General features: G+C 45.1%; 1 protein-coding gene and 1 long non-coding RNA gene across 4 annotated transcripts in view; one reads left to right on the top strand and one right to left on the bottom strand.

Annotated features, from left to right (window-relative positions):
- Positions 1–631: 631 nt before the first annotated feature.
- Positions 632–8,501, top strand: LOC132591741 (uncharacterized). The gene is made up of 4 exons (XR_009557173.2): positions 632–771; positions 2,727–2,815; positions 5,741–5,855; positions 8,365–8,501. It is a non-coding gene; the product is annotated as an uncharacterized LOC132591741 (long non-coding RNA).
- The window catches only part of SHISA6 (shisa family member 6), a 256,361-nt gene continuing 242,025 nt past the window's right edge, over positions 6,060–20,395 (bottom strand). The window contains exons 5-7 of one of the 3 annotated variants that reach the window (XM_088661671.1): positions 11,432–11,584; positions 9,680–9,781; positions 6,060–6,765 (exon numbers count right to left, since the gene is read on the bottom strand). In XM_088661671.1, coding sequence (XP_088517797.1) covers positions 6,209–6,765; positions 9,680–9,781; positions 11,432–11,584 — 812 coding nt within the window. In that variant the 3' untranslated portion in view covers positions 6,060–6,208. The remainder of the gene's footprint in view (positions 6,766–9,679; positions 9,782–11,431; positions 11,585–20,395) is intronic. The other 2 variants (XM_088661672.1, XM_088661673.1) reach the window with 2 other exon arrangements.

Raw genomic sequence — 20,395 nt, 5'->3', positions numbered from 1 at the left:
CACCCACCTCTGCATTGCCAAAGATGATAATGTTTGCACATTGTCACTTATACCAAGATGAACTAGAATCGGAGGGCTAATTATTCCAGGGCTTTTCTCCCTTTGCTTTCAGCTCACTTCAGCCTGTGATTAACATTCGATTTAACATTTGACCATGGGAAGAAATGAGAATTTGAAGTGTGTTAAGGGGCTTGTATCTCAAGGCAAGAGATTCTGTAAAGAAGCTGGGCGGGTTCTTTCACCACTCTGGGGCACCTCTTGCGTTCATACTCTCTTTGCCCTCCAAACAAAACCCCAGAAGAACCCCAGAAGGAGGATTTGGCTGCTCAACAGTTGATTTATGTAGGCTGTCAGCTGGGTGGCTTATGGGCTGCATTGTGCACGTTGTCCAGAAGTGGTAAGCAAAAGCGGCATTTGCAACACTTTTGAAAACCAGAAAGGAACCCTAAAACATACACACGGGGGTGGGGAGCTGTTTAGCTATATTAGCCCAAGATTGCTTCATTTAGGAAATGACATTTCCTGTGCATGCATTAAAATTGTTTTCTGTATCACAGACTTCCTTCTGTCTATTTGTTCTGAGGATTGCACAATTTTATGAGTTCATCTTTAACTCTTTCTCATTCTTTCCAGTCTTGTTATATATTTGAACCCAACCCAGCAGACTGTAATGCGGTTTGGGCTGTGCAAGAACTGACCTACAGGGGATGCTATAATCACAGGAGGACCAACCAAGGCAGCTGTAGGACAATCTACACTTGCAAGTCACAGGTAAGAGAGGTGTTGCTGTTTTTTGTTTTTGTTTTTTTTGCCTTACCGCTTTCCCTGGGAAAACTTTCCATTTGCTGCTGAATTGGAAGAAATTTTGATCGGGTTCTGGATTGGCGTTTGTTTCGATTTAGCAGTAAACAGTAGGTTTTCCTTGGGAAAGAAACCTCTCAGACTTGTGACTTGAAATCATGGGGGAAATGAAAGTGTGGATGGGGCCTGCGCCAGGGCTTGCTGTTTGTGTACACATAAGCTATTGATTTCGTGTTAGCCATCCTGGAAAATTTTGTTGGAAGGTCAATGTGATAAAAAGGCTAAATAAAAACTAAAAACGGAAGGGCACACCTTAAAATGTGAAAATTGAAAGCAGCAAACATGTTATACAAGGATACTTTGCAGGGAGCTGTATTTGGCTCTGGTTCCCTGTCATGTGTGCACATGTTGCTGAACATAGGTGAAGCAACAAACAAACAAACAAAAAAAAGAGGCTGACTCATTTTGGGGAAAGAACTGTCCATGCAGCCAGAGGTGCCTTTGAAATCTGCACTGCAGCTGCTCACTCAGCTGCACAGACATTTCAATTAAAATTGGTTTGCCTTTAACTACAAATCTCTCCCAAACCCCACCTCCGGCTGCATATATCGTTTTTGAGAGCCCTGGTGGTGTTTTTTGTGTGTGTAAAACATTTGGATGTTTTTGTTTTAATAATCAGGCAGTATATAAAATTCTGTCAAGTAAACGAATAAAAAATATTCATTCTAGTTCCCCATATGAGTAGACTTGCATGAGAGAGATGATGGGGATGAATGCTCTAGCTTTGTCTTCTGTCACTGTTGGGAAGGGCAAGTGTTTCTGATTTTCCCCATTTTAATATGCATGTGTTTGTATGCCATTTCCCTTAATGTACACATTTTTGCAAAGCAGCTTCACCCATACATGTCTTTTTATGCACATCCCTCCAAGGTATGAATTTCTGTATACATTACTTGGCTGGACAACTGCATTGCAAAATGCAGAGAACTGAATTTCTAAGGTTGGCTATGTTTTGGTTCATATATTGTTTCAGAAAGTGTGAATTAGGTTGGTTCACCTTTAAATGCAAATAGAACCAAATGGCTCCCTTATCACTAATCCACGTTCTCATTGCCCTCCATAAGTTGAAGGCAAATGTCTCCACTGGTAAACTGTCCTATTCATGTACGCTCCCCATGCAATTTAGTTCTAACTTGATTGGGGAGTCTATGTGAGCTCTATCCTTCCACCTTAGGGAGCATGGCAACAACAACAGTGGTAGCAAGGAGCTGGGATACACCCCACTTCACCCCCACTCTTTCTCATTGTGTGAGAGGTTCACACTCCAGTCATATGGGTATGTATATTTGGGGGGATTTCCTGCTGGATCTGTTGCCTTTGGAACCAACCATCCATAAAGCAACCCTTACCTGAATGTTTTCTGGAAATTCGCAGGTTTAAAAAAACAAAAACCCTTTCTGAGAAGTCCTCAAAGACTAAGTTGCTCTTATCAGAGTAGGGGAATTACTCCTGAAATGAGAAGGCTAAGCAGATGGCTCTGTGTTAGGCAGAAGAAATTGAACCGGTGAGATGTGATGATGGAGACCTCTGCTTAGAGGAAGCATGTTCATGTGGCTTATTATTGTATTTCCCACCAAGCTAAAAGCTCAGATATCACACCTGCATTGCAAGTCTTGGTTGTCCTGCTGCAGCACTGGATTAAGTCAGGGCTGCCTTTCCTTCTCCCTGAAATCACTGAGTAGTCCTTGGGTTCAACCTAAGCAGGAACTGAGCCTTCACAATCTCAGGAGGAAGAAAACATATGGAAGAGGAAGATGGCCACTCCATAACAGTTGTAAAAAAAAAAAAAAGTTCAATACCACACATTGTCTTGGAGTTAGGATGTTAAATTCAGGTAACTGATAATATTTGTATTAAACCTACAGCTACACCTGCTACTACTTGGCGATACCCTGGGAAAACTTGAATGGATGCAAAATGTTGAATTGAACATGTGGGTCCTGTTTCAATGGCAGTAAGTAGTGACTCATTTCTTGCCTAAATTCAAAGTGTGGTTCTTATTATCTTGAAAGCCCTCAATGGACTGAGCCCAGAGTACTTGAAGGAGTGCCCTTTGCAGTATGATCCTACATGCTTCTGAAGTCAACTGAAAAGGATTTCATGTGTAGTTTGATTCCTGGCTTCAGCTGAAGCTGATTTTGGGGAGAGTGCAGGGGAAGGAGAGGCTGACTTCTGCTCGTGTGGCGGTGGGTTTTACCCTCTTCCGTGGAAAGGCAGGGATATAAATGGGGGGGGGGAGGTTAAGCAATATGTTGAAGATTTGGTATTCTCAGAACTTGAAGGACACTTGGCTTATCTACACTTCTCACAAGCAGCATGGGAGCAATCACTTGTTTTGATGGGCTTGATATTAGGAGGCCTTACATCCAGATGTAAGTGGCTCTGATACTAGATGCTAGCTGAAACATCTAACTTCAGAGCACAGTTAAGGAGAGAAAGTACTGGTAATCAGAACCACTCACTTCCCTCGTCCACCTATCCTGTAACACCTCTCTGAACACATCAAGCCAAATTGCAGGCAGATGTGACTCCATGGAGATTTCACTTTGGGCAGGCATCCCCAAACTTGGCCCTCCAACAGGACCCAGGGATGATGGGAATTGTAGTCCCAAAACATCTGGAGGGCCAAGTTCGGGGATGACTGACTTAGGGGTAACACTTTTGGCTCTGCATTTTCTTCAGAGGACTTGTACAGAAGGATGTACTGGTGAGCTCAGTAGGGTATATGAGCTGCTGGGAGGCCAAGGCCTGCTTTGCAAAGTATGCAGGCAGCATGGTTGCGCCACACACAAAAGGGCACTTCTGCAGCGTTTGAGGCGATGCGATTCCCATAACATTGCGGCAACAGAGTGGATTCATGGTCACACAGCTGCAGTTTCCGGCAGCAACCAGAGTGCTTGCATACTGTATAAAGAAGGTCCAACAGGCAGGAAATGAGAAGGCCAATAGTGCTTTGCAGATTATTATTTCAGTAGAACAGGCCAAGAAGTGGCCTGAAAATGAGCCATACAATATTGGACAACAGAACGCCATTCTAGTGGGAAATGTACAGATGGCCAGATATATTTGTAGCAACCTTTGGGAAACAGAGTCCCCCTCAGTAATGCTTTATGTGCCCCTGGGCTCTCATAACTAGGCCTGTCTTGTCTACCTGTAGCATTTCATTGCTTGGGACTGTATCCTTCCTCCTCTCTGATGCCTGCTTCACCCAGGTAACCAATGGTCCATTGGTTTACATCATGGCAAATCAGAATGATACACCTTATATATTTGACATATCATATTCAAGATGTCACCAAGACTTTTGTTTCCAGAGAGGTTCTGTAGCAGACCCTTTAATAGGTCAACAGCTTTTTATTGTTCATATGGTTGGGCACCATAGCTGCCAAGTTTTCGCTTTTCTCGCGAGGAAGCCTATTCAGCATAAGGGAAAATCCCTGTAAAAAAGGGATAACTTGGCAGCTATGTTGGGCACCAGAGATTGTTTGAAGATGACTATGCTCGGTGTAAATTATTGAGAAAACTGCCTCTCCCTTTCCCACTACTGTGTGACCATACCTGTGTGCATTGCAGCTTGTGACAAACACTTCAGAGTGTATGCCTGTTGCTCAGGAATAGAACATAAGCAACGATGGATCGTGGCCTTTGCCTTCTTCCCTTCTCAGCCCAGTTTCTGTTAAGCAAAGTATAGTGTTTCTTATGGCTCTGATCTGTGGCCTACGAACACAACACACCAATGAAAAGCAGCTCTGCGGTTGCTTTTGGCTGGTGCTGTACACTAAACTTGATTGGTAAAAAGGGACAGGATATCACTTTTCCAATGCGTGCCTCTCTGGAAAAATGCAGAGAAAATAAAAGCTCATGAAGGGAAATTCATGAGGCTGCCCAGTGAAGGCCACTGATGTCAAGAACTTTTGTTCAATGCACATATTTAGACTGTTTAGCTCTGTGGGGTCCTATTTAATGCAGGGGCTCTACATCTCATTGTGCAGAACTGGAGCAAGACCTTGTAGCATGGGGATGCAAGTACACAGTGGAATGAGCCAATAGTCCATGGTTTTTACACAGGCTCAGCCACTGCATGTAGCTGTTGGAACGGAGGTCAGGACCAGGCAGGGAGATTAGAATTTACACCTGTTCCAAATATTCAAATTCCAACTAAAGTTGGACCTATAAATATTTCTTGGAAAGAATTTACAGACACCCAGTGTCTAATTATCACTGTACAATGTGCCTAATTAGTATACAAGAGGAACAAGCACCTGCAGGATGAGATTAGGATGCAGCAAGATTGGCAGCCCAAAAAATGTTATTGGGCAGGAGGGCTGAAAAGAAAAAAGCTTTGGAAAACTATCTTTCTAAGAAATCCTGTAAAATAACTAGCCTTTTTGAAGATTTCCCAGGGGTAGCTGAAAGCTGCAGGCTGGCAAGAAGCCAAGCATAGATTGAGCTGTGATCAACTTTTCATGGCATGACAATCAGGCTGCAGCTATTCCACATCTCTTGCAACTTATTGTTGGTGCCTCTTATTGCAAAGAGAAGCAATTCTGTCCCATTTCTTTTTTTAAAAAAATATTTACATATTGGGAATTTACATATGAGGATGGATGGAAGAGGAGGTGGGGGGCTGGCAAACACCTATCAGCAGAATTGTGCTTATAAACAAATCCACCTCCTACCACCCTGGAGGTTGGCAATCTTATAGGCACTGGAGTAGTTCTGTTCTACAGTTACCTGTAAAACAATGCGGTTTTCCAACCGTGGCAGGCATTGTCACTCAGTCTAGGAGTTGGGTAACAGTGCTTACCACTGGAATTTGCCCAATGACCTGGAAGAACCATGCTTAGGTGGACTGGAGTTTTTACTTTCTGTCTTACAGAATGGACCTTGGCTGGAACTGGCCTCAGTCATGACTGCAGCTGACAGTCCTGGTAAAACTAAACCTCTGTCAAGCACTAGGATCACAACCGAATCCCATTACGCTGGATTGGAAGGTTTGTCAATTTGGCCGTATTACGCCAATTTTGTCCTAGCCTGGCAACCCTAGAGAGTAGCTGCAGGCAAGCCCTTGAAGGGAGCCATAATCTGAATGGCTTTCCTTGACAGAAACTGGGCACGTCAGGACACCTTACCTGCATCACCTCTCCCTGTTCAGGTTTTGTTTTTTCCTCTTTATGTCAATAACATGTAGATGAATTTCCAAAACAACACAGACAGGACTGTCGGAAGAGTCTGTCTTTTCAGACATAGAGTTAGAGGTTATCTTGGCCATAAGGCCACTGCAGTGTAGGGCACTGAAGCCACCCCGGTCCATAGATGGATTATCTACAATGCACAGTGTCTCTGATCAAACAGTCACCTCTGTCTTGCTGGCTGTGCGGTAATGGTGGTGGTGCCCTGGGATATAGTGTAGCTGCTCCACTGTGTTGTGCCGCCGGGAGGCAAAGGCCTGGCGCTTGGCAGACGTTTGGTTCATACTCAAGGTGTTGTACAAGTTATTTGAGGCACTGGGATGGGAGTGCATCTTAGTCATCCGATAGCGATCCATGACAGGCGTCGAAACAAAGACGTCTGAGTGCGACAAAGCCCGCGACATGGACTGCTCTCCGAAACCCGAGTGCTCTGGAGACAGCAGCGGGTCTTGGGAGTGGAGGCGCTCAGTGGATAGCAGCTGTTCGTCAGAGAGGATCCGCTCGTAAGACATGCTGAACTCCTCCGGCATGATCCTCTCTGGGGACAGCACTCGGTCCTGGGACATGGCCCGCATCACACGGCGCGGCCGCTCCCTCTGAGTGGTCTGTTTCTGGGAGGAGAGCTGGATGACGTTGAGAGGGAGGGTCCCCCTGGCCGCCAAGTCTGGGAGGTGCCTCTTTCTGGAGTAATACTCCTCAGCTTCCTTGTCAGCTGTGTGGAGGAAGGAGATGGGAAAGATAAGGTTAAGGCGTTTGCAAAGTGTCAAGCAAGGGTGGAAGGCATTTTTTATTTATTTAAAAAAAGGTATGTTGATATGGTAAATGTGCAATGCAGGCAGTAATCTAGAGTGCTGCCATCATGTGAAACATCAATGGCTACTCCATTTGTGGAATACAGTGGTGCCTCGCTAGACGAAATTAATTCATTCCGACGGTCAATTCGTCCAACGAAAACTTTGTCTTGCGAGGCACCGTTTCCCATAGGAACGTATTAAAAGTTAATTAATGTGTTCCTATGGGCTCCGGGGACTGGAGGCGGCGCTTGCTCGCTTGGCTCCCTGGAAGGCAGGGAGACAGGCGGCAACAGCCCCACAGCTCTCCTTGCTGTCTGCGGTGAGGGGAGAGGAATGAACGGGGAGAAAGCAGCCCTTCCCGTTCGTTCCTCTGCCCCCCATCACAAAAAGCACAGATCCCAGGGTTGCCGGATCTGTCGGGCAGCGGGAGGACCATCGGATCCTCCGTTCTTCCCTCCCCCTGCCCGCAGGTGTTTTGCCGGCTGCGTTCCCCTTGGCAAGGGGAAGGCAGCCGGCAAAACCGCCCCCGCATCGGCGCGCTTCACCCGGAGCTGATGCGGGGGTGTTTCGCTGCCCCCCCGCAAAAGCAGGCTTGCTAGCCGCTGTTCCAATGGCGCCTAGCAAGCCCATGTTGGGCGGGGGGGGGGGAAGCTGAGGATCCTCAGCTTCCCCCCCCCCGACACACTGCCCGGGATCGGACGAGGCTTCTCCAGCCTCGTCCCATCCCCGCAGTGTCGGGCGGTGGGGGGGGGGAGCGGAGGATCCTCCCCTTCTTCCCGTGCTACAGCCTTTGTGTTCCCCTGGTCTCTGCCGGTTGCCCCTCACCAGCAGAGACCAGCGGAACACAAAGGGGAACGAGCTGCAGGGCAGGAAGAAGGCAAAGGAAGATCAGCTGAGAGGCGGTGACAGCTGTCAGCGCCTTTCAGCTGATCTTCCTTTGCCTTCTTCCTGTGCTGCAGCTCGTTCCCCTTTCGCTAGAGGAATGCCCTGTAGGTTTTCTGATCGGAGGTTTTTATGGCCACGCTTCGTAAGACGAAGCGGCGGCCATAGAAAACCTTGTCGTCTTGCGAGGCAACCTCCGATCGCAAAACCTATTCGTATAGCGGAAAATTCGTCTAACAGGGCATTCGTCTAGCGAAGCACCACTGTATACAATTTTGCATATGGAGGATTATTATTTTTTACAAATCACAGTAACACCCCTTAGAGTGGAGTGGAGACCAGCACTTCTCCCACATCTTTATTTTATTAATTGCCACTTCTAATAGGGATGAGGAACCTGGGGCCTTCCAGTTGCTGTTGGATCCCCTCAGGGCCAATGGCCAGGGAGGTGATTGAGAGAGGTCCAGAGTGGCACATGTTCCCCATCCCTGATTTATAATATGCTATTACAAAAACTATTTAAACTGCTAAGACAAAAAAGCTGCAGAAGACAGTTAGATTCCCTGTGAAATATTTCATGTGCTCACTGGTGCTTAATTTCAACTGTATTGGTGATAGAATCTGTCCCCTCCCAGGCTGCGTTGCAGCACTAAACTATGGAAGGAGGGATGTGACAGAATTCGCTACAAGTGGAACAAGCATCAAACTCGCCAATAATTGACTTGTCTGAGCTTTTTGCAAAGCGGTCTTGCTTGCAGCAACACACTGTGGATTTCCCCAATACCATTTTTTCTTTTTTTAAAAGGACAATATTTGTTCTAACACTATTTAATCATCACGTTTGATCTGCTCACTGGGTGCTGCTGAAATGTGTTTTCACTTTAACTTCTGTCTCATTGATTCGCTGTTGATGTGACTATGTTGGCATTAACATTCACTGCTTTATTGTTAAGCTGTCTCTCACTTTCTGTCCCTGTGACTTAGGCAAACACACAGAAAGTGCAGTCATTTTCTTTTGTCATAATGTAAATCTATTATATTAATGTGAGTCTGATGCATATTTTTTATAATAAACAGTTATTTTTTCTATGGTGCTGTTATGCTCATTGCTTTTCAATAGTAACCGATGCAAAAATATAAACTGCATTTTTTGTGGGTGGAGTTTTTGAGATGATATGGAGGAATCATGAACCCACAGTGCCCCAAAATCTGTCCTGTTTTAGAACTAAATGGTTTTTTGGTGGGGGAAAATAAATAGGCCACCCTAGTCAGCACCCCAACAAAATGCATTTACCTCCGCCACCCATCTTGCATCAGTATATCTTCAAAATGCATTCAATTTCCAGTTCTGAGAATGACTCTACTCATGATCATTCCTATACAGTATATACATTCAGCTAACATGAATTTCTCTGAATCATTCTACAAAATCCCTACCTATCAACTTAAGCCACTTCCCGTACAATTCCAGCAGAGTGAAATTCAGCTTCCCATCCTCCTAATTTCTGAACATATAGCTTGCTTATGGTATGTGCACACACAGTCTTTCATATGTCAGTTCAGGCATCAATTACTGGGACCACATACACGCCAATACATTTAAAGCACCACTTTAAACAGTTTTTGATTTCCCCAAAGAATTCTGGGAACTGTAGACAGTTAAGGGTGCTGATCAGTCCCTTCCCATAGCTATAATTTCCAGAGCGGTTTAACAATCAACAGGGAACTCTGGGAATTGTAGTTCTTTTAAGGGGACCCTTAGCCCTACAGCCCTATGAGGGTTGTTTACAATATAAAAACACGTAACATGGAAACAATAACCCCTGCTAAAGACAACTTCTTCAAAAACACATAGACATACATAATTTAGATTTCTGTTTTAACCTAGTCCAGTTATAGCTCACACTTGCAGCACCTCACTCTTATCACCCTTTACAAGGTTTCACTTACTTTGGAAAGCACAGTTAGTCCAAGGGGATCTTGTAGTGACCATCAGACTGCTAGAGTTAAAGGGATGAGCAGAAGCCTCCTGTGATGTATCTCTTGCAGGGGCTGTACCAATCAGACCACAGGTGGGATGTCAACATAAAGTAATGCAAAATTGTCACGTCGGAGGAAATGCTTGCCTAGAATAATCTCCTGGACATGCTAGTTATACAACAAGTATTTTATGCATAGAATAAAACATTTAATCCCCTACCTGCAGTCTGAAATGGTATAGACCAGTAATGGATATATCCAGTGGGACTTCTACTTGTCTGTTTTTGCTATTAAAGCTTAAAGTGTTTTCTGCTGAGCAGTATACACAACAAAGAGTTACAATGCTGTGCTCCAAAAACATATGGGTCAAGGAGAGTACTGACTGGAAAAATAACAGTGGGAGCAGGCACCTATTCTGAAGCCTTCACATTGGATAAATTATTGAATACCCGAGAGAGCATAAACAGCGTTATCAGTGATAAGGTCAAAGCATTAATAACAGACTAAGATGCTGTGCGGGATACTTGGTGGCCTCAGTGAGAAACAGGGCTGAGCTGAAACGTAAGCCCCAACTTTGCAGTCTCATTTACAGGCTGTAAAGCTGAACCTGCTATACTGATATTTGGGGTGGGCGGGAAGAGTGGACTAAAAAAAATGGGCCAAGTTCATTCATTGTGCCAGGAAAAGGGAGACAGAAAGGCATCCTTGTGTTTCCAAACAATGTGGGGATTCCATGCTGTGCTACAGCTTCCTAGCCCACAGCTGGCCCCACACATTGCCTGGGCAATTGAGCAAATGTCACAACTTCCTGTGCAGTAACTTGCAAGACACAGCTGAAAAATATGGAGAGCTGCAACTATGGTGCACCTTTGGCCCTCCAGACCTAGAGGGCCACATATCCCCCCACCCCTGGCCTATGCAACATGGGAGACTCTTTGGACGCTGAGCCAATTCATAGTGCTAGAAGCTAGGACAGTCTGCCTCTGTCATCCAGGCAACTGGGTGACAGAAGCATCCCCCCCCACTTCATAGTGACTCTGAGCACAGTGTAAGAAGATAGGCTGAGTTACTCAACTCAACTGCCTTGGCAATTGAACTCTTCTCCCTATAGCTGCTCTTGGTGTGCCGCAGCTTCACTTCCACTGAGAAATTTGTGAATTGTCACAGAAGAAAAAAGAAAATGACAGGTACATTGTAAGGGCTTGGGGAGTAGGGTATACCACACTTCATATCCTGCTCCCAAAATCTGCCCAAAATTATTGAAGTGGCAATACTTTGGTTAAGGCCGCATGCCAATCCAATGTCCCTAATGCAGGGAACAAATCAATTGGTACTGTTTGGACCAGGGTATTTAGTTCACAATTTTGGATGCAGTGACCTGCCCCAGAGTACACAGGAAGATCTAAAAATAGCAGGGATCTATTCAGGGAAGGGGCATGTCAAGGGCTAAACTGCACTGTTCTTATTCTTCAATTTAAAAAATGAATGGGAAGCTGGGTGGGCTTTAACAGGGAGGGACACTAAGCATATGCTTGGTCAATAAAAAAACAGCCTAGGAAAGAGGCTGCTGAGGTGGTATCTGTGCAGATTATCCTGGACCCTGGTGTGAAAGAGCAAGCTCACTTCAGCCAAAGATTCTTACAGCAAGAGGGGAGGACCTGGGGGGGGGGCTTTCAGCCTAACCATGCACAGTGCAAGAGAATGAAATGAGCAGACACCTACTTAATCTCTTCAGGGAAGAATATTTACTTGGGTTAGTCTTGATTGCAGACTCGTAAGATGGTGGGAGGTGGGAGAGGTTCTGGAAAGACCTGGAGAAGGACAGATCATAGGGCTCAGTGGCAGAGGTGAGGATGCTGTTCATCCGTGGTTTTTCTGCAACACAGGGAGAAAGAAGACTTCCATCGAAACTGAGCCATAAGAAGAACGAAAGAGCGCTCGGCGTGCAGTAAGTTCGGGCACACCCATCACATCACCCAGTCTTGAACTGAGAAGTAATTCAAACTGACACCAGCCAAGCTGCAAACAAGGAACCCAGGGCTTTGTTTCTTCCGTGTCCATTGCAATTATTAATGAAGGCAGAGTGTGCTGATACAGAATGCTTGCTCCTTCACCCAACTGATGCTAAGAAGACAGGCATCTCGTTATGTAACTGTAAATGTAGGTGAACAAGCCACGGGCTGCTCATTTCTCTATTCCGTTGGCTCCATTGCAAACACAGACATGAACAAATGCATTTGTCTGCTGAGTCCAACTAGGGGGCCAGCTGCTTTTCTGCTTTCTTCTTGCCTGGGCCTTGCTCTTGCCCAACACTTTTTGGCCTGTGGGTACATTTGCAAACTGGAGAAATGACACATGCACCAAGCACACACTACAACCTGTTCTATTGACCACATCAAAATGCTCCTTTCAAGCCTAATTTCAGTGGTGTGGAAGAACCCTGTAGGTGCCAGCAAAAGGTTTTGCCAGCATCTGTGCATTTGTGGGCATCAGTTTCGCAACCCCTGCTCTCTAATCTACGGAAAATGCACTGAGTGCAGCTCAGACCCATGTTTCTTTAACTGCTTGACCGAAGCAGAGAGAAATCCCACCTTCATCAACACCCACTCCCCTAGGCTCCTTTCCAATGATCACCTCCATCTCATCTTGGAGTCTGTGCCATTGGAAACATAGAGGCAAACCAACCAGATTGCATTTTTTTTTTAAATTCACACTACAGTACAGTAATAAACACTCAAGGCAGAGCAATAATGCTTAATTGAAGTTTTTTGTTCCAATTAGGGCAATGTTCTTTTATATACTCTAGCATATTAAACTCTAGCAAACTGGCAGACCAGTTTGAAGGGCATATTGAAGGTTCTCCTTCCAGTTGCCAATCACCCTCTTGCGGAGTTTGCTGGTTCTAACCCCCATCCCAAAAGAGCCTTTACCCTCCTTCTCTTTCCCTCTCCCAACTCCTAGCTTCATTGTATCCCCATTTCGGGGAACTGGCACCAGCCATACCTGCCTTCCCTCATTTTTAATGCTTGGTTAGACAAATGGGTCCTTCATTACTCATTTTTGAAAATTCATTATTAAAATATTATTGCTCTTAATTACAGTGATAATGACCATGATTATATCCAAAGCGAGCCCTTAGGTGTTTTCAATAAAAACGTGGTGTAATTTTTCTATTAAGGTGCCCTGTAATTTGTCATCTCAGCATCAGAGTTATTTTTAAATCTGAATGATTACAGCTCTCCTTGGGTTGTTGGAGAAAAATCATGGCCACACATCAACACAGAGTGCAATCATGGCCATGGGCTTAATCACATCACCCATATGTGTTGGAGAATGGCCTTTGCCTGCAGATGCAGCATCTGGTGGGATTAGGGGGATGATCCCACACTTCTGAGAAAGCTAACCATAGTATTTTGCAGCCTTCTCCAAGCTGGTGCCCTCCAAGTATTTTGAACCACAAATTCCACCATCCTTCACTATTGCCAATGCTGACTGAGGTTGCTGATGGGAGTCGTAGTTCTGTATCTGGAGAGCATCAGACTGGGTCCTTTGCATCAACCGTGTCTCTTCTTCTACACCTATAGGATGAGCACCTCCCAGGTGTGGCAGCAGATCACATGTTGGAAGGTTCCAAGTTCTAGCCTCAGCATCTCCTGACAGCCTTACACCAAATGATTGTGCGTCTGAAGCCATGCCAAGATTCCAATATATACAAAGAGAACACCTGCTTAGCAATGGTTGCTTTGTACCAGCAATCTTCTGGGGTGGCTGTAGCTCAGTGGCAGAGCACATGCTTTGCATGCAGAATGTCCTAGATTCTACCTCTAGTACCTCCAAGTCCACTGAGAAAGACCTCTCTCTCAGACCTAGCCAAGAATAGATACCATACTGGGCTAGGTGAGTCAATTGCCTGGCTCCGTATAAGGCTACTGCAACTGAGAATCATTGAACCCATAAAGATCAAATGAACTGTGAGGCAGTTGGAGTCATGCAGCAACCAATTCACCACCACACTGCTATCTATCATATGGCTGGATAGGGGAAAAAACCTACAGTTGCTTGTGCTGATGTAACTCAAGAGGAACTCTTCCGTTACATTGCCACACGTCCTGCCCCGAGTCTCCTCTGGCTCACAAGATTTGGACAGGGGCTACTGAGTTGCTGATCAAAAGCACAAGCTGTCAACAGGAGGACCTGAGACTGAGGTTTTGGTGGTTGGATTCCAGCCGCAAAAGGTTTGCTCACTGCAAACACACACCCAATACTGCAAAACCCCCCCCCCCCAAATATAGTATAGAAAGAACAAGAGAAAAAGACAAAATGTTCCTGCAACCCTTTCAAGACCTCAACAGTGCTCATCACCCACAAGATTTCAACACAGAATTGTTGAGTCAGCTGCTTCATCTTGAGGCATGTGTGTGCATGTGGGAGGGTCTTAATCCAGACAAATCACAGAACATCCGGCCCCCCCTCCATCACGGCACAGTGTAGTACAAATCTAGAGCTGATCATCTCACATCTTATGAAAGCAGAGAGTGCGGGGAGAAAGAAAACCTATCTATCACATTGATTTATATCCCACTCTTTCCCCAATGAACTCGCAGCAGTGTACATATTCTTCCCTCAGTTATCAGGTTGAGGTAGTGACTGGGTCAAGGTCACCCAGCCAGACCCATGGCTAAAGTGCGGATTTAAACCTGGGTCTCTCCATAATAATATTAGAAGAGCCCCCCTGGAGTCTGCTAAAGACCCATCTAATTCAGAATATTTGTTCCCACAATAGCCAACCAAATGCCCACGGGAAGCCCGCAATCAAGAAATGAGCACAATAGCACTCTCCTCTTCCAGATCCCCAGCATCTAGGATTCAGAGACGTACTGTCTCTCATAATGGATGTAGCACATAGCCATCGTGACTCGTAGCCATTTGCTCTCCCCTTTAGAGTTTAGACCAGGCATCCCCAAACTTTAGCCCTCCAGATGTTTTGGACTACAATTCCCATCTTCCCTGACCACTGGTCCTGTTAGGGATAATGGGAGTTATAGGCCAAAACATCTGGAGGGCCGCAGTTTGGGGATGCCTGGTTTAGACCAACACTTTAACCATTGCACCACAATGACCTTGTGATCTAGAGTCAGGCCACCTTTGATGCAAGGCTGCCAGCACAACACAGAATTGGGGAGGAGCCTCATAGGCCCTGCCACCTAATCTGGGCAGGCTGCAGAGTTTGTTTGGTATTGAAATCACATCCCTTTGCTGCAAATCAGATCAAATGACTGAAGCCGGAGTTTAAAATTGTCTTTCATCAGCTCGAGCTAGAGGAGAAAGGCCTGTCAAATTATAACATTTCTATATCACACCCAGGTGCTCAGGTATTAAAACAGGCAGAGATAAGAACATTAAAAATAGCGGCAGCAACTACTGTGAGCAAATCCCCAGATGATGGGGAAACAAAAAAAAGGACATGGAGGGCGACCAGGCTGGTGCCTATTGCAGCACCGCTCCTGGAAGCCCTGTCTGACTGTGGGTTTCTGAGGGATACCATTCATACAACCAAATTGGCACAAGAAGAGAGTAGTTGAGCTTCCCTTGGAAATTGGTGGACCGCTCTTACAATCCGATTAAGCAATTCTCTGACTGCTTTATTACACATGCAGCTCATGAATCTAACCCATGTTTGTTGTTGCCAAGAGTGGGTGGATGAATACTACAACCACCGTGGGGTGCGTGTGATTTGAGTATTCAGCAAAGACATCGCCTACTTCCTTCGCCACATGCTCAGCTCAGCCTGGATCCAGTGACTTCTGGACCCATATTTCTCCGCTTGCCAAGTGATAATGGGAACTGGCCCTCAACTAACAGCTGACACTACATTTTCAAATATTTTCAGCAAGACTTCCAAACTTATTCTTGCAGACACTGCTCAGACATGTTTGCAAATAGGATTGGCACAAATGTATACCCTGGGGATGTGGCGTGGGCAGAGCCCCTAGTCCTGAATCCTAATGCTAAAACGCAGAATCTGAATTTAGGCAAGGATGCCAGGCACAATGCAGATTTTTCAGTCTTGACTCATTCCATCAAGGGTTAAGGATGATGCTTGTCATTTATGCAGCCTCAACTCTCTTGTTTTTTAAATCTAGCAAATTTGAAGAAACTGCCCGCAGGCACTACCTGCTGCTAACATATGGAGCATTTCTTTGGGTCTGGTGTGTGATACCAATTCAATTGTATCATTGCCCTGTATACTGATCCCAGTGGCTGATCTCAGATAAGAACCTACCGGGACTAATAAAGTGCCTTGGACAAAGGGAGCATGTGAGAGGCTCAGAGATGCAGGCAGGCAGGCAGCCAAACAAACAAACAAACAAACAAACATACATACATTTCAAATGAAAGCCGCTTCCTTGCGAAGCTATGATCCTTTCCCAACATCAAGATTTCCGGTCCTGTTTAAAAATTTGTCCTGGAAACCCATGTGTATGTGTTTCAGAATTTCATGGCGTTCTCTCTGCTTGGTCATGAGTTTGTCACCTGTCTACTGTCCGCAGGTTTTTTAACACACACACACACACACACACACACACAGAGAGAGAGAGAGAGAGAGAGAGAGAGAGAGAGAGAGAGAGAGAGAGAGAGAGAGAGAGAGTGGAATAGCTTTAGCACTTCTGAGCAATGTCAGAGTGGAACTGGTTTTGCTTGCTGGATCTCCTGGCTCATCTCTGCAGCACATGCCATTAGCAACAGTGTGCCAGACTACTTGCTGTGAGAGTCCCTGCCTTGCCACATCATACGATCCAGTAACCAGTCCTCTCCTGCTCCTCCTTCCCGCCCAACTACATTCTGCAGGCACAAACAGAAAAATTGAGTTTAATACAACTGAGCACATCAAGGCCACCCAGAATGTTGTAGAAGAAACACATCAAGTACCCAACTTGTGGTGACCAGGTCTTCCTGCCCTCTTGGCTCTCTGGGAGAAAGGGTCAGGGAAATGTAAATGTGCCCAGAAGAAGTCACACAGCAGCCCCATTTCCCTGCTCAGTATATTTTGTTGCCTGAAGCGGATCAAAAATGATAGCTTCCAGTGATTGCAGCAGAGCACAAATGCCCCACTAGGTCCAAGACTTTTCAGACTCCTTTCCTGACTCCTGCTATTTTCAACTCCTCCTCTCCTGGTGCTACTTAGGTTCAGCCTACTGCATGGCTGGGCCAGCCTTGATAGAGCAACTGTTTTCTCCCCATGATCAATTTTCTCTTCTGAATACTTCAGCCTGCATCTAATAGACTGGCTCCACGATTAGGCAACACCTTCTACTTACCAGGCAGCAGGAACCATTGATTCAACATTACACTGTAAACAGAGACTTCATCAGCATGGGCACATTGTCTCTGCTCCAGTGCACCGGAAAGGAATTACAGTCACATCTCACAAAGATAAGTGATCTGCATTGGGATTATTGATAATTCGAAACAGTAGTTTCTTTCAAGCTTATATGTCAATGTTGTCATTTTAAAAAGCACAGCAGAGACAGCAAGAGGAGAGAGGAATTTTGCTAGAGGCCTCTAAATCAAAATATAAAACCAGAAGAGCTGCAATTGATGGGGACATCCCTTAGATCTGAAAAGAAAAAGGGGCAGGCCGCAAGATGCATGGCCACTGTTGGATGAGTGTAGTATCAAGGGATGATCTGCATGCGCAAATGAGCTATCACAGATGGTTAGGAGCTGTATGCATAAGGCCCCACGTTCAAATCTTTCTACATTCAGTTCAGATCACTACCAGTGCCTGTACAAGACATGGTGCTGCCTGTGGGTGATGGACCATCCTCCTCCTCCTCCTCCTCCTCCTCCTCCTCCTCCTCCTCCTCCTCCTCCTCCTCCTCCTCCTCTTCCCCCTTTCTCCAGCATTCGGCTGCAGCAAAGCAGCAGTGGCATAGTCACGCTCCAGGCAGCTGTGCCAATAATGCCTTGCAAATTGGTTGGGTGGGTAGAAGCAGCAGTGGCTGTACCAATGGGCTGGTGACAACCATGGCTAGGTGGCTAGTCACAGCAAGCAGATAGGGAAGCAAGATCAACTACCCCAGAATAAACAGAATGTTCATTATCATCTCCTATACAGTGCTTTATGGTGGTGTCAGCACACACATTCCTCTGTGCATCATCAAGCACTAAGCGATTAAGTAATTTGCATGCAAGTGTGTACCTCTGCAAACCTTGAGAAGAGTGGCTGTAATATACAAGCATACTCCAGGTTTAGGGCCAAAGTTCTCACCAAAGAGGTTTGAGGTCTATCTTAAGCCAGTGTTCATTTGTAGCTTCATTAATGTATAATCTTGAGCTTTTGGTCACAAAACTTTGGCATCGGTTTGTAGGGCATCCAAAATTTCAGGGTTACACATTAATGAATTTGATTAGGAGGGCTGTGGAAGCAAACACTTGTTACTGCTAAAGTGCTGGTGATTGTGACAAATACCGTAAGTTCACCATCAGAGCTCATCATGCGATTTGCAATGTGTGTAGAGCTCTGTGGGACACAGGGCATACCTGGCTGAATGCAGAGATTTTGCATTTCAAGAGTGAGCAAGGCAATTAATTGCCTTCTTTGCGTGAAGCCTGTGAAATTAAGCACCCTACATTTTTGCCATGTAGTCAATCAGAAGCATGGATGGGGGCTGCAAATGAGAGGTTACCTTGAAGTCTATTTCCAATATTTAGCAGCATCAGAGAAGAAACTGAAATGTCTTGGGGAGCTACTATATGCATAATGTAGCTGAGAGTCAAGGTCAGTGGCTTGATAGGCTTTTGTGCTGGAAGAGACAATACATGCATTCTATTATAAAGCTGCTGGGTAAACAGCGAGCTTTCTTCTCACTTGAAGATGTGTCCAATTGCCTGTTTTTCAGGATAAGCCACATTCGTTCTTGCTGCCTTTAATTTATGTTCCTTCTGTCCCTCACATTCAAATAGCATACTTGCAAGAGGTTTCCCTCACTTATCTTAAAACACACACACACACACACACACACACACACACACACACACAAGCAAAGGAAAATTGCTGATGTAATTCTAATTACACAGCACCACCAGCGTTGTTTGATAATGTAAGAAAAACCTATAGGTACAGCAGAGATTAATATGAATAATTTATATAGCACTTATTTTTTATTGCTAAATTCATTTAAAATAATTATTTAACTTTCCTTTTCAGTACAGTGCTAAAACAGATAATACCATTTGAAAAACAAATTAAAATAAACCATGGCCTTTAGTGGTTGGGCATGACTGTAGAAAATGGTACTGTGACCTGACTCTGAAATATCACGTCGGGTTATTATTGTTGTATGTTTTATGCTGGACTTTAATAGCGCTTTGAAGGAAATGGATATTATAAATGGTTTCCATATTATATTTCAATTGTGTATTGGTTGCTAAATAGTTTGCAAACTGCTTTAGGAGGCATTTATTTGCCTGAAGAGCCATTCAAAACGTTGAGATGGAGTCCTTAATGCAAGTCTTTACATTATAATACCAAGCTCACTATTTATAGTCTTTATTTCATGGGATACGAAGATTACTTTGGATCAGGGCATCCACTAACAGTTCTATTATCCCTCCTTTTTACCTTCCCCATATTTATTTTAGTTTCTTCTTTCAAGGCATTCAGAGCAGTATTTTAGCTTCACAACAACCCTGTGAGGTAGTTCTGACTGAGATATTGAATTGTACAAATCTGCTTAGGGAGCTTTGTAGCCCAAACAAAAATTTCTTTCGCATACAGCAAAGCTTGTTCTCCTTGTATTCTGCATTCTTAGACCCTGACATAATTCACACCAGCCCTAAGAGGATTCCCATTAAGAGACACAGTGGGGAGGAATACTATGAACCACTATTCGGCATTCATGTAATTGGGTGCAACACCCAATGCAGGGGACTTGGAGACAGATGCCATAGCTAGCCTTTCAGAGCTATAGCCTGAAGGAGTACGTAAAGCCTGATGTTGCATGTGGGACACCACTGATGTCACATTTTCCTCTTGGCATAACCTTTCTCTCTTTTAAAGCTTGCGCTAACAGGAGGCTCAGAAGAGTGTGATGCTGAACTCCTCCTCATGTTCGCACAACAGGAGAGGGGCAGCACACAAGACTTTGCATCATTACTGCAAAAGTGTTTGCAGGTGGCGTACCAGGCTAGGGATTACAATCCCTCTGGAAATTCAGCTATAAAGCTCTAGTAGGAATTGAAATGAAGAGAGTTCAATTTGCTACACTGAAGATTAGCCGGTGTCCTCTGCAACACAATTCTAAGCACTCTCTGTCCTTTCAGAGGGGCTCTATGTTTTATGCAGCAAAACCAGCTGCTGAATGCACACTGATGTTGCCTGCAGCAAACACTTAAACAACATCTTAGTTTGGGCACATACCCATTCACACATGTCTGGGACCCCTGACTGGTGTTGGTATGAGCTTTCGTGTGCATGCACACTTATTCAGATATCTGAAGTAGATGCTCCTGGTTGTGAACTTTGCCCCGGGATGTGAGCAGAAGTCGTGCGCTGGCGGTGCGGCGGCAGCGGGAGGCCCCATTAGCGAAAGGGCACATCAGGTTGAGAACGGTTTTGGGTTCAGAACGGACCTCCGGAATGAATTAAGTTCATAACCGGAGGTACCACTGTACACTGTAAAG

The sequence above is a fragment of the Zootoca vivipara genome, chromosome 2, assembly GCF_965207765.1.
Source record: "Zootoca vivipara chromosome 2, rZooViv2.hap1.1, whole genome shotgun sequence".
Taxonomy (NCBI): domain Eukaryota; kingdom Metazoa; phylum Chordata; class Lepidosauria; order Squamata; family Lacertidae; genus Zootoca; species Zootoca vivipara.
Note: the sequence above shows the minus strand (reverse complement) of the source record. Positions and strands in the feature narration are given on the sequence as shown.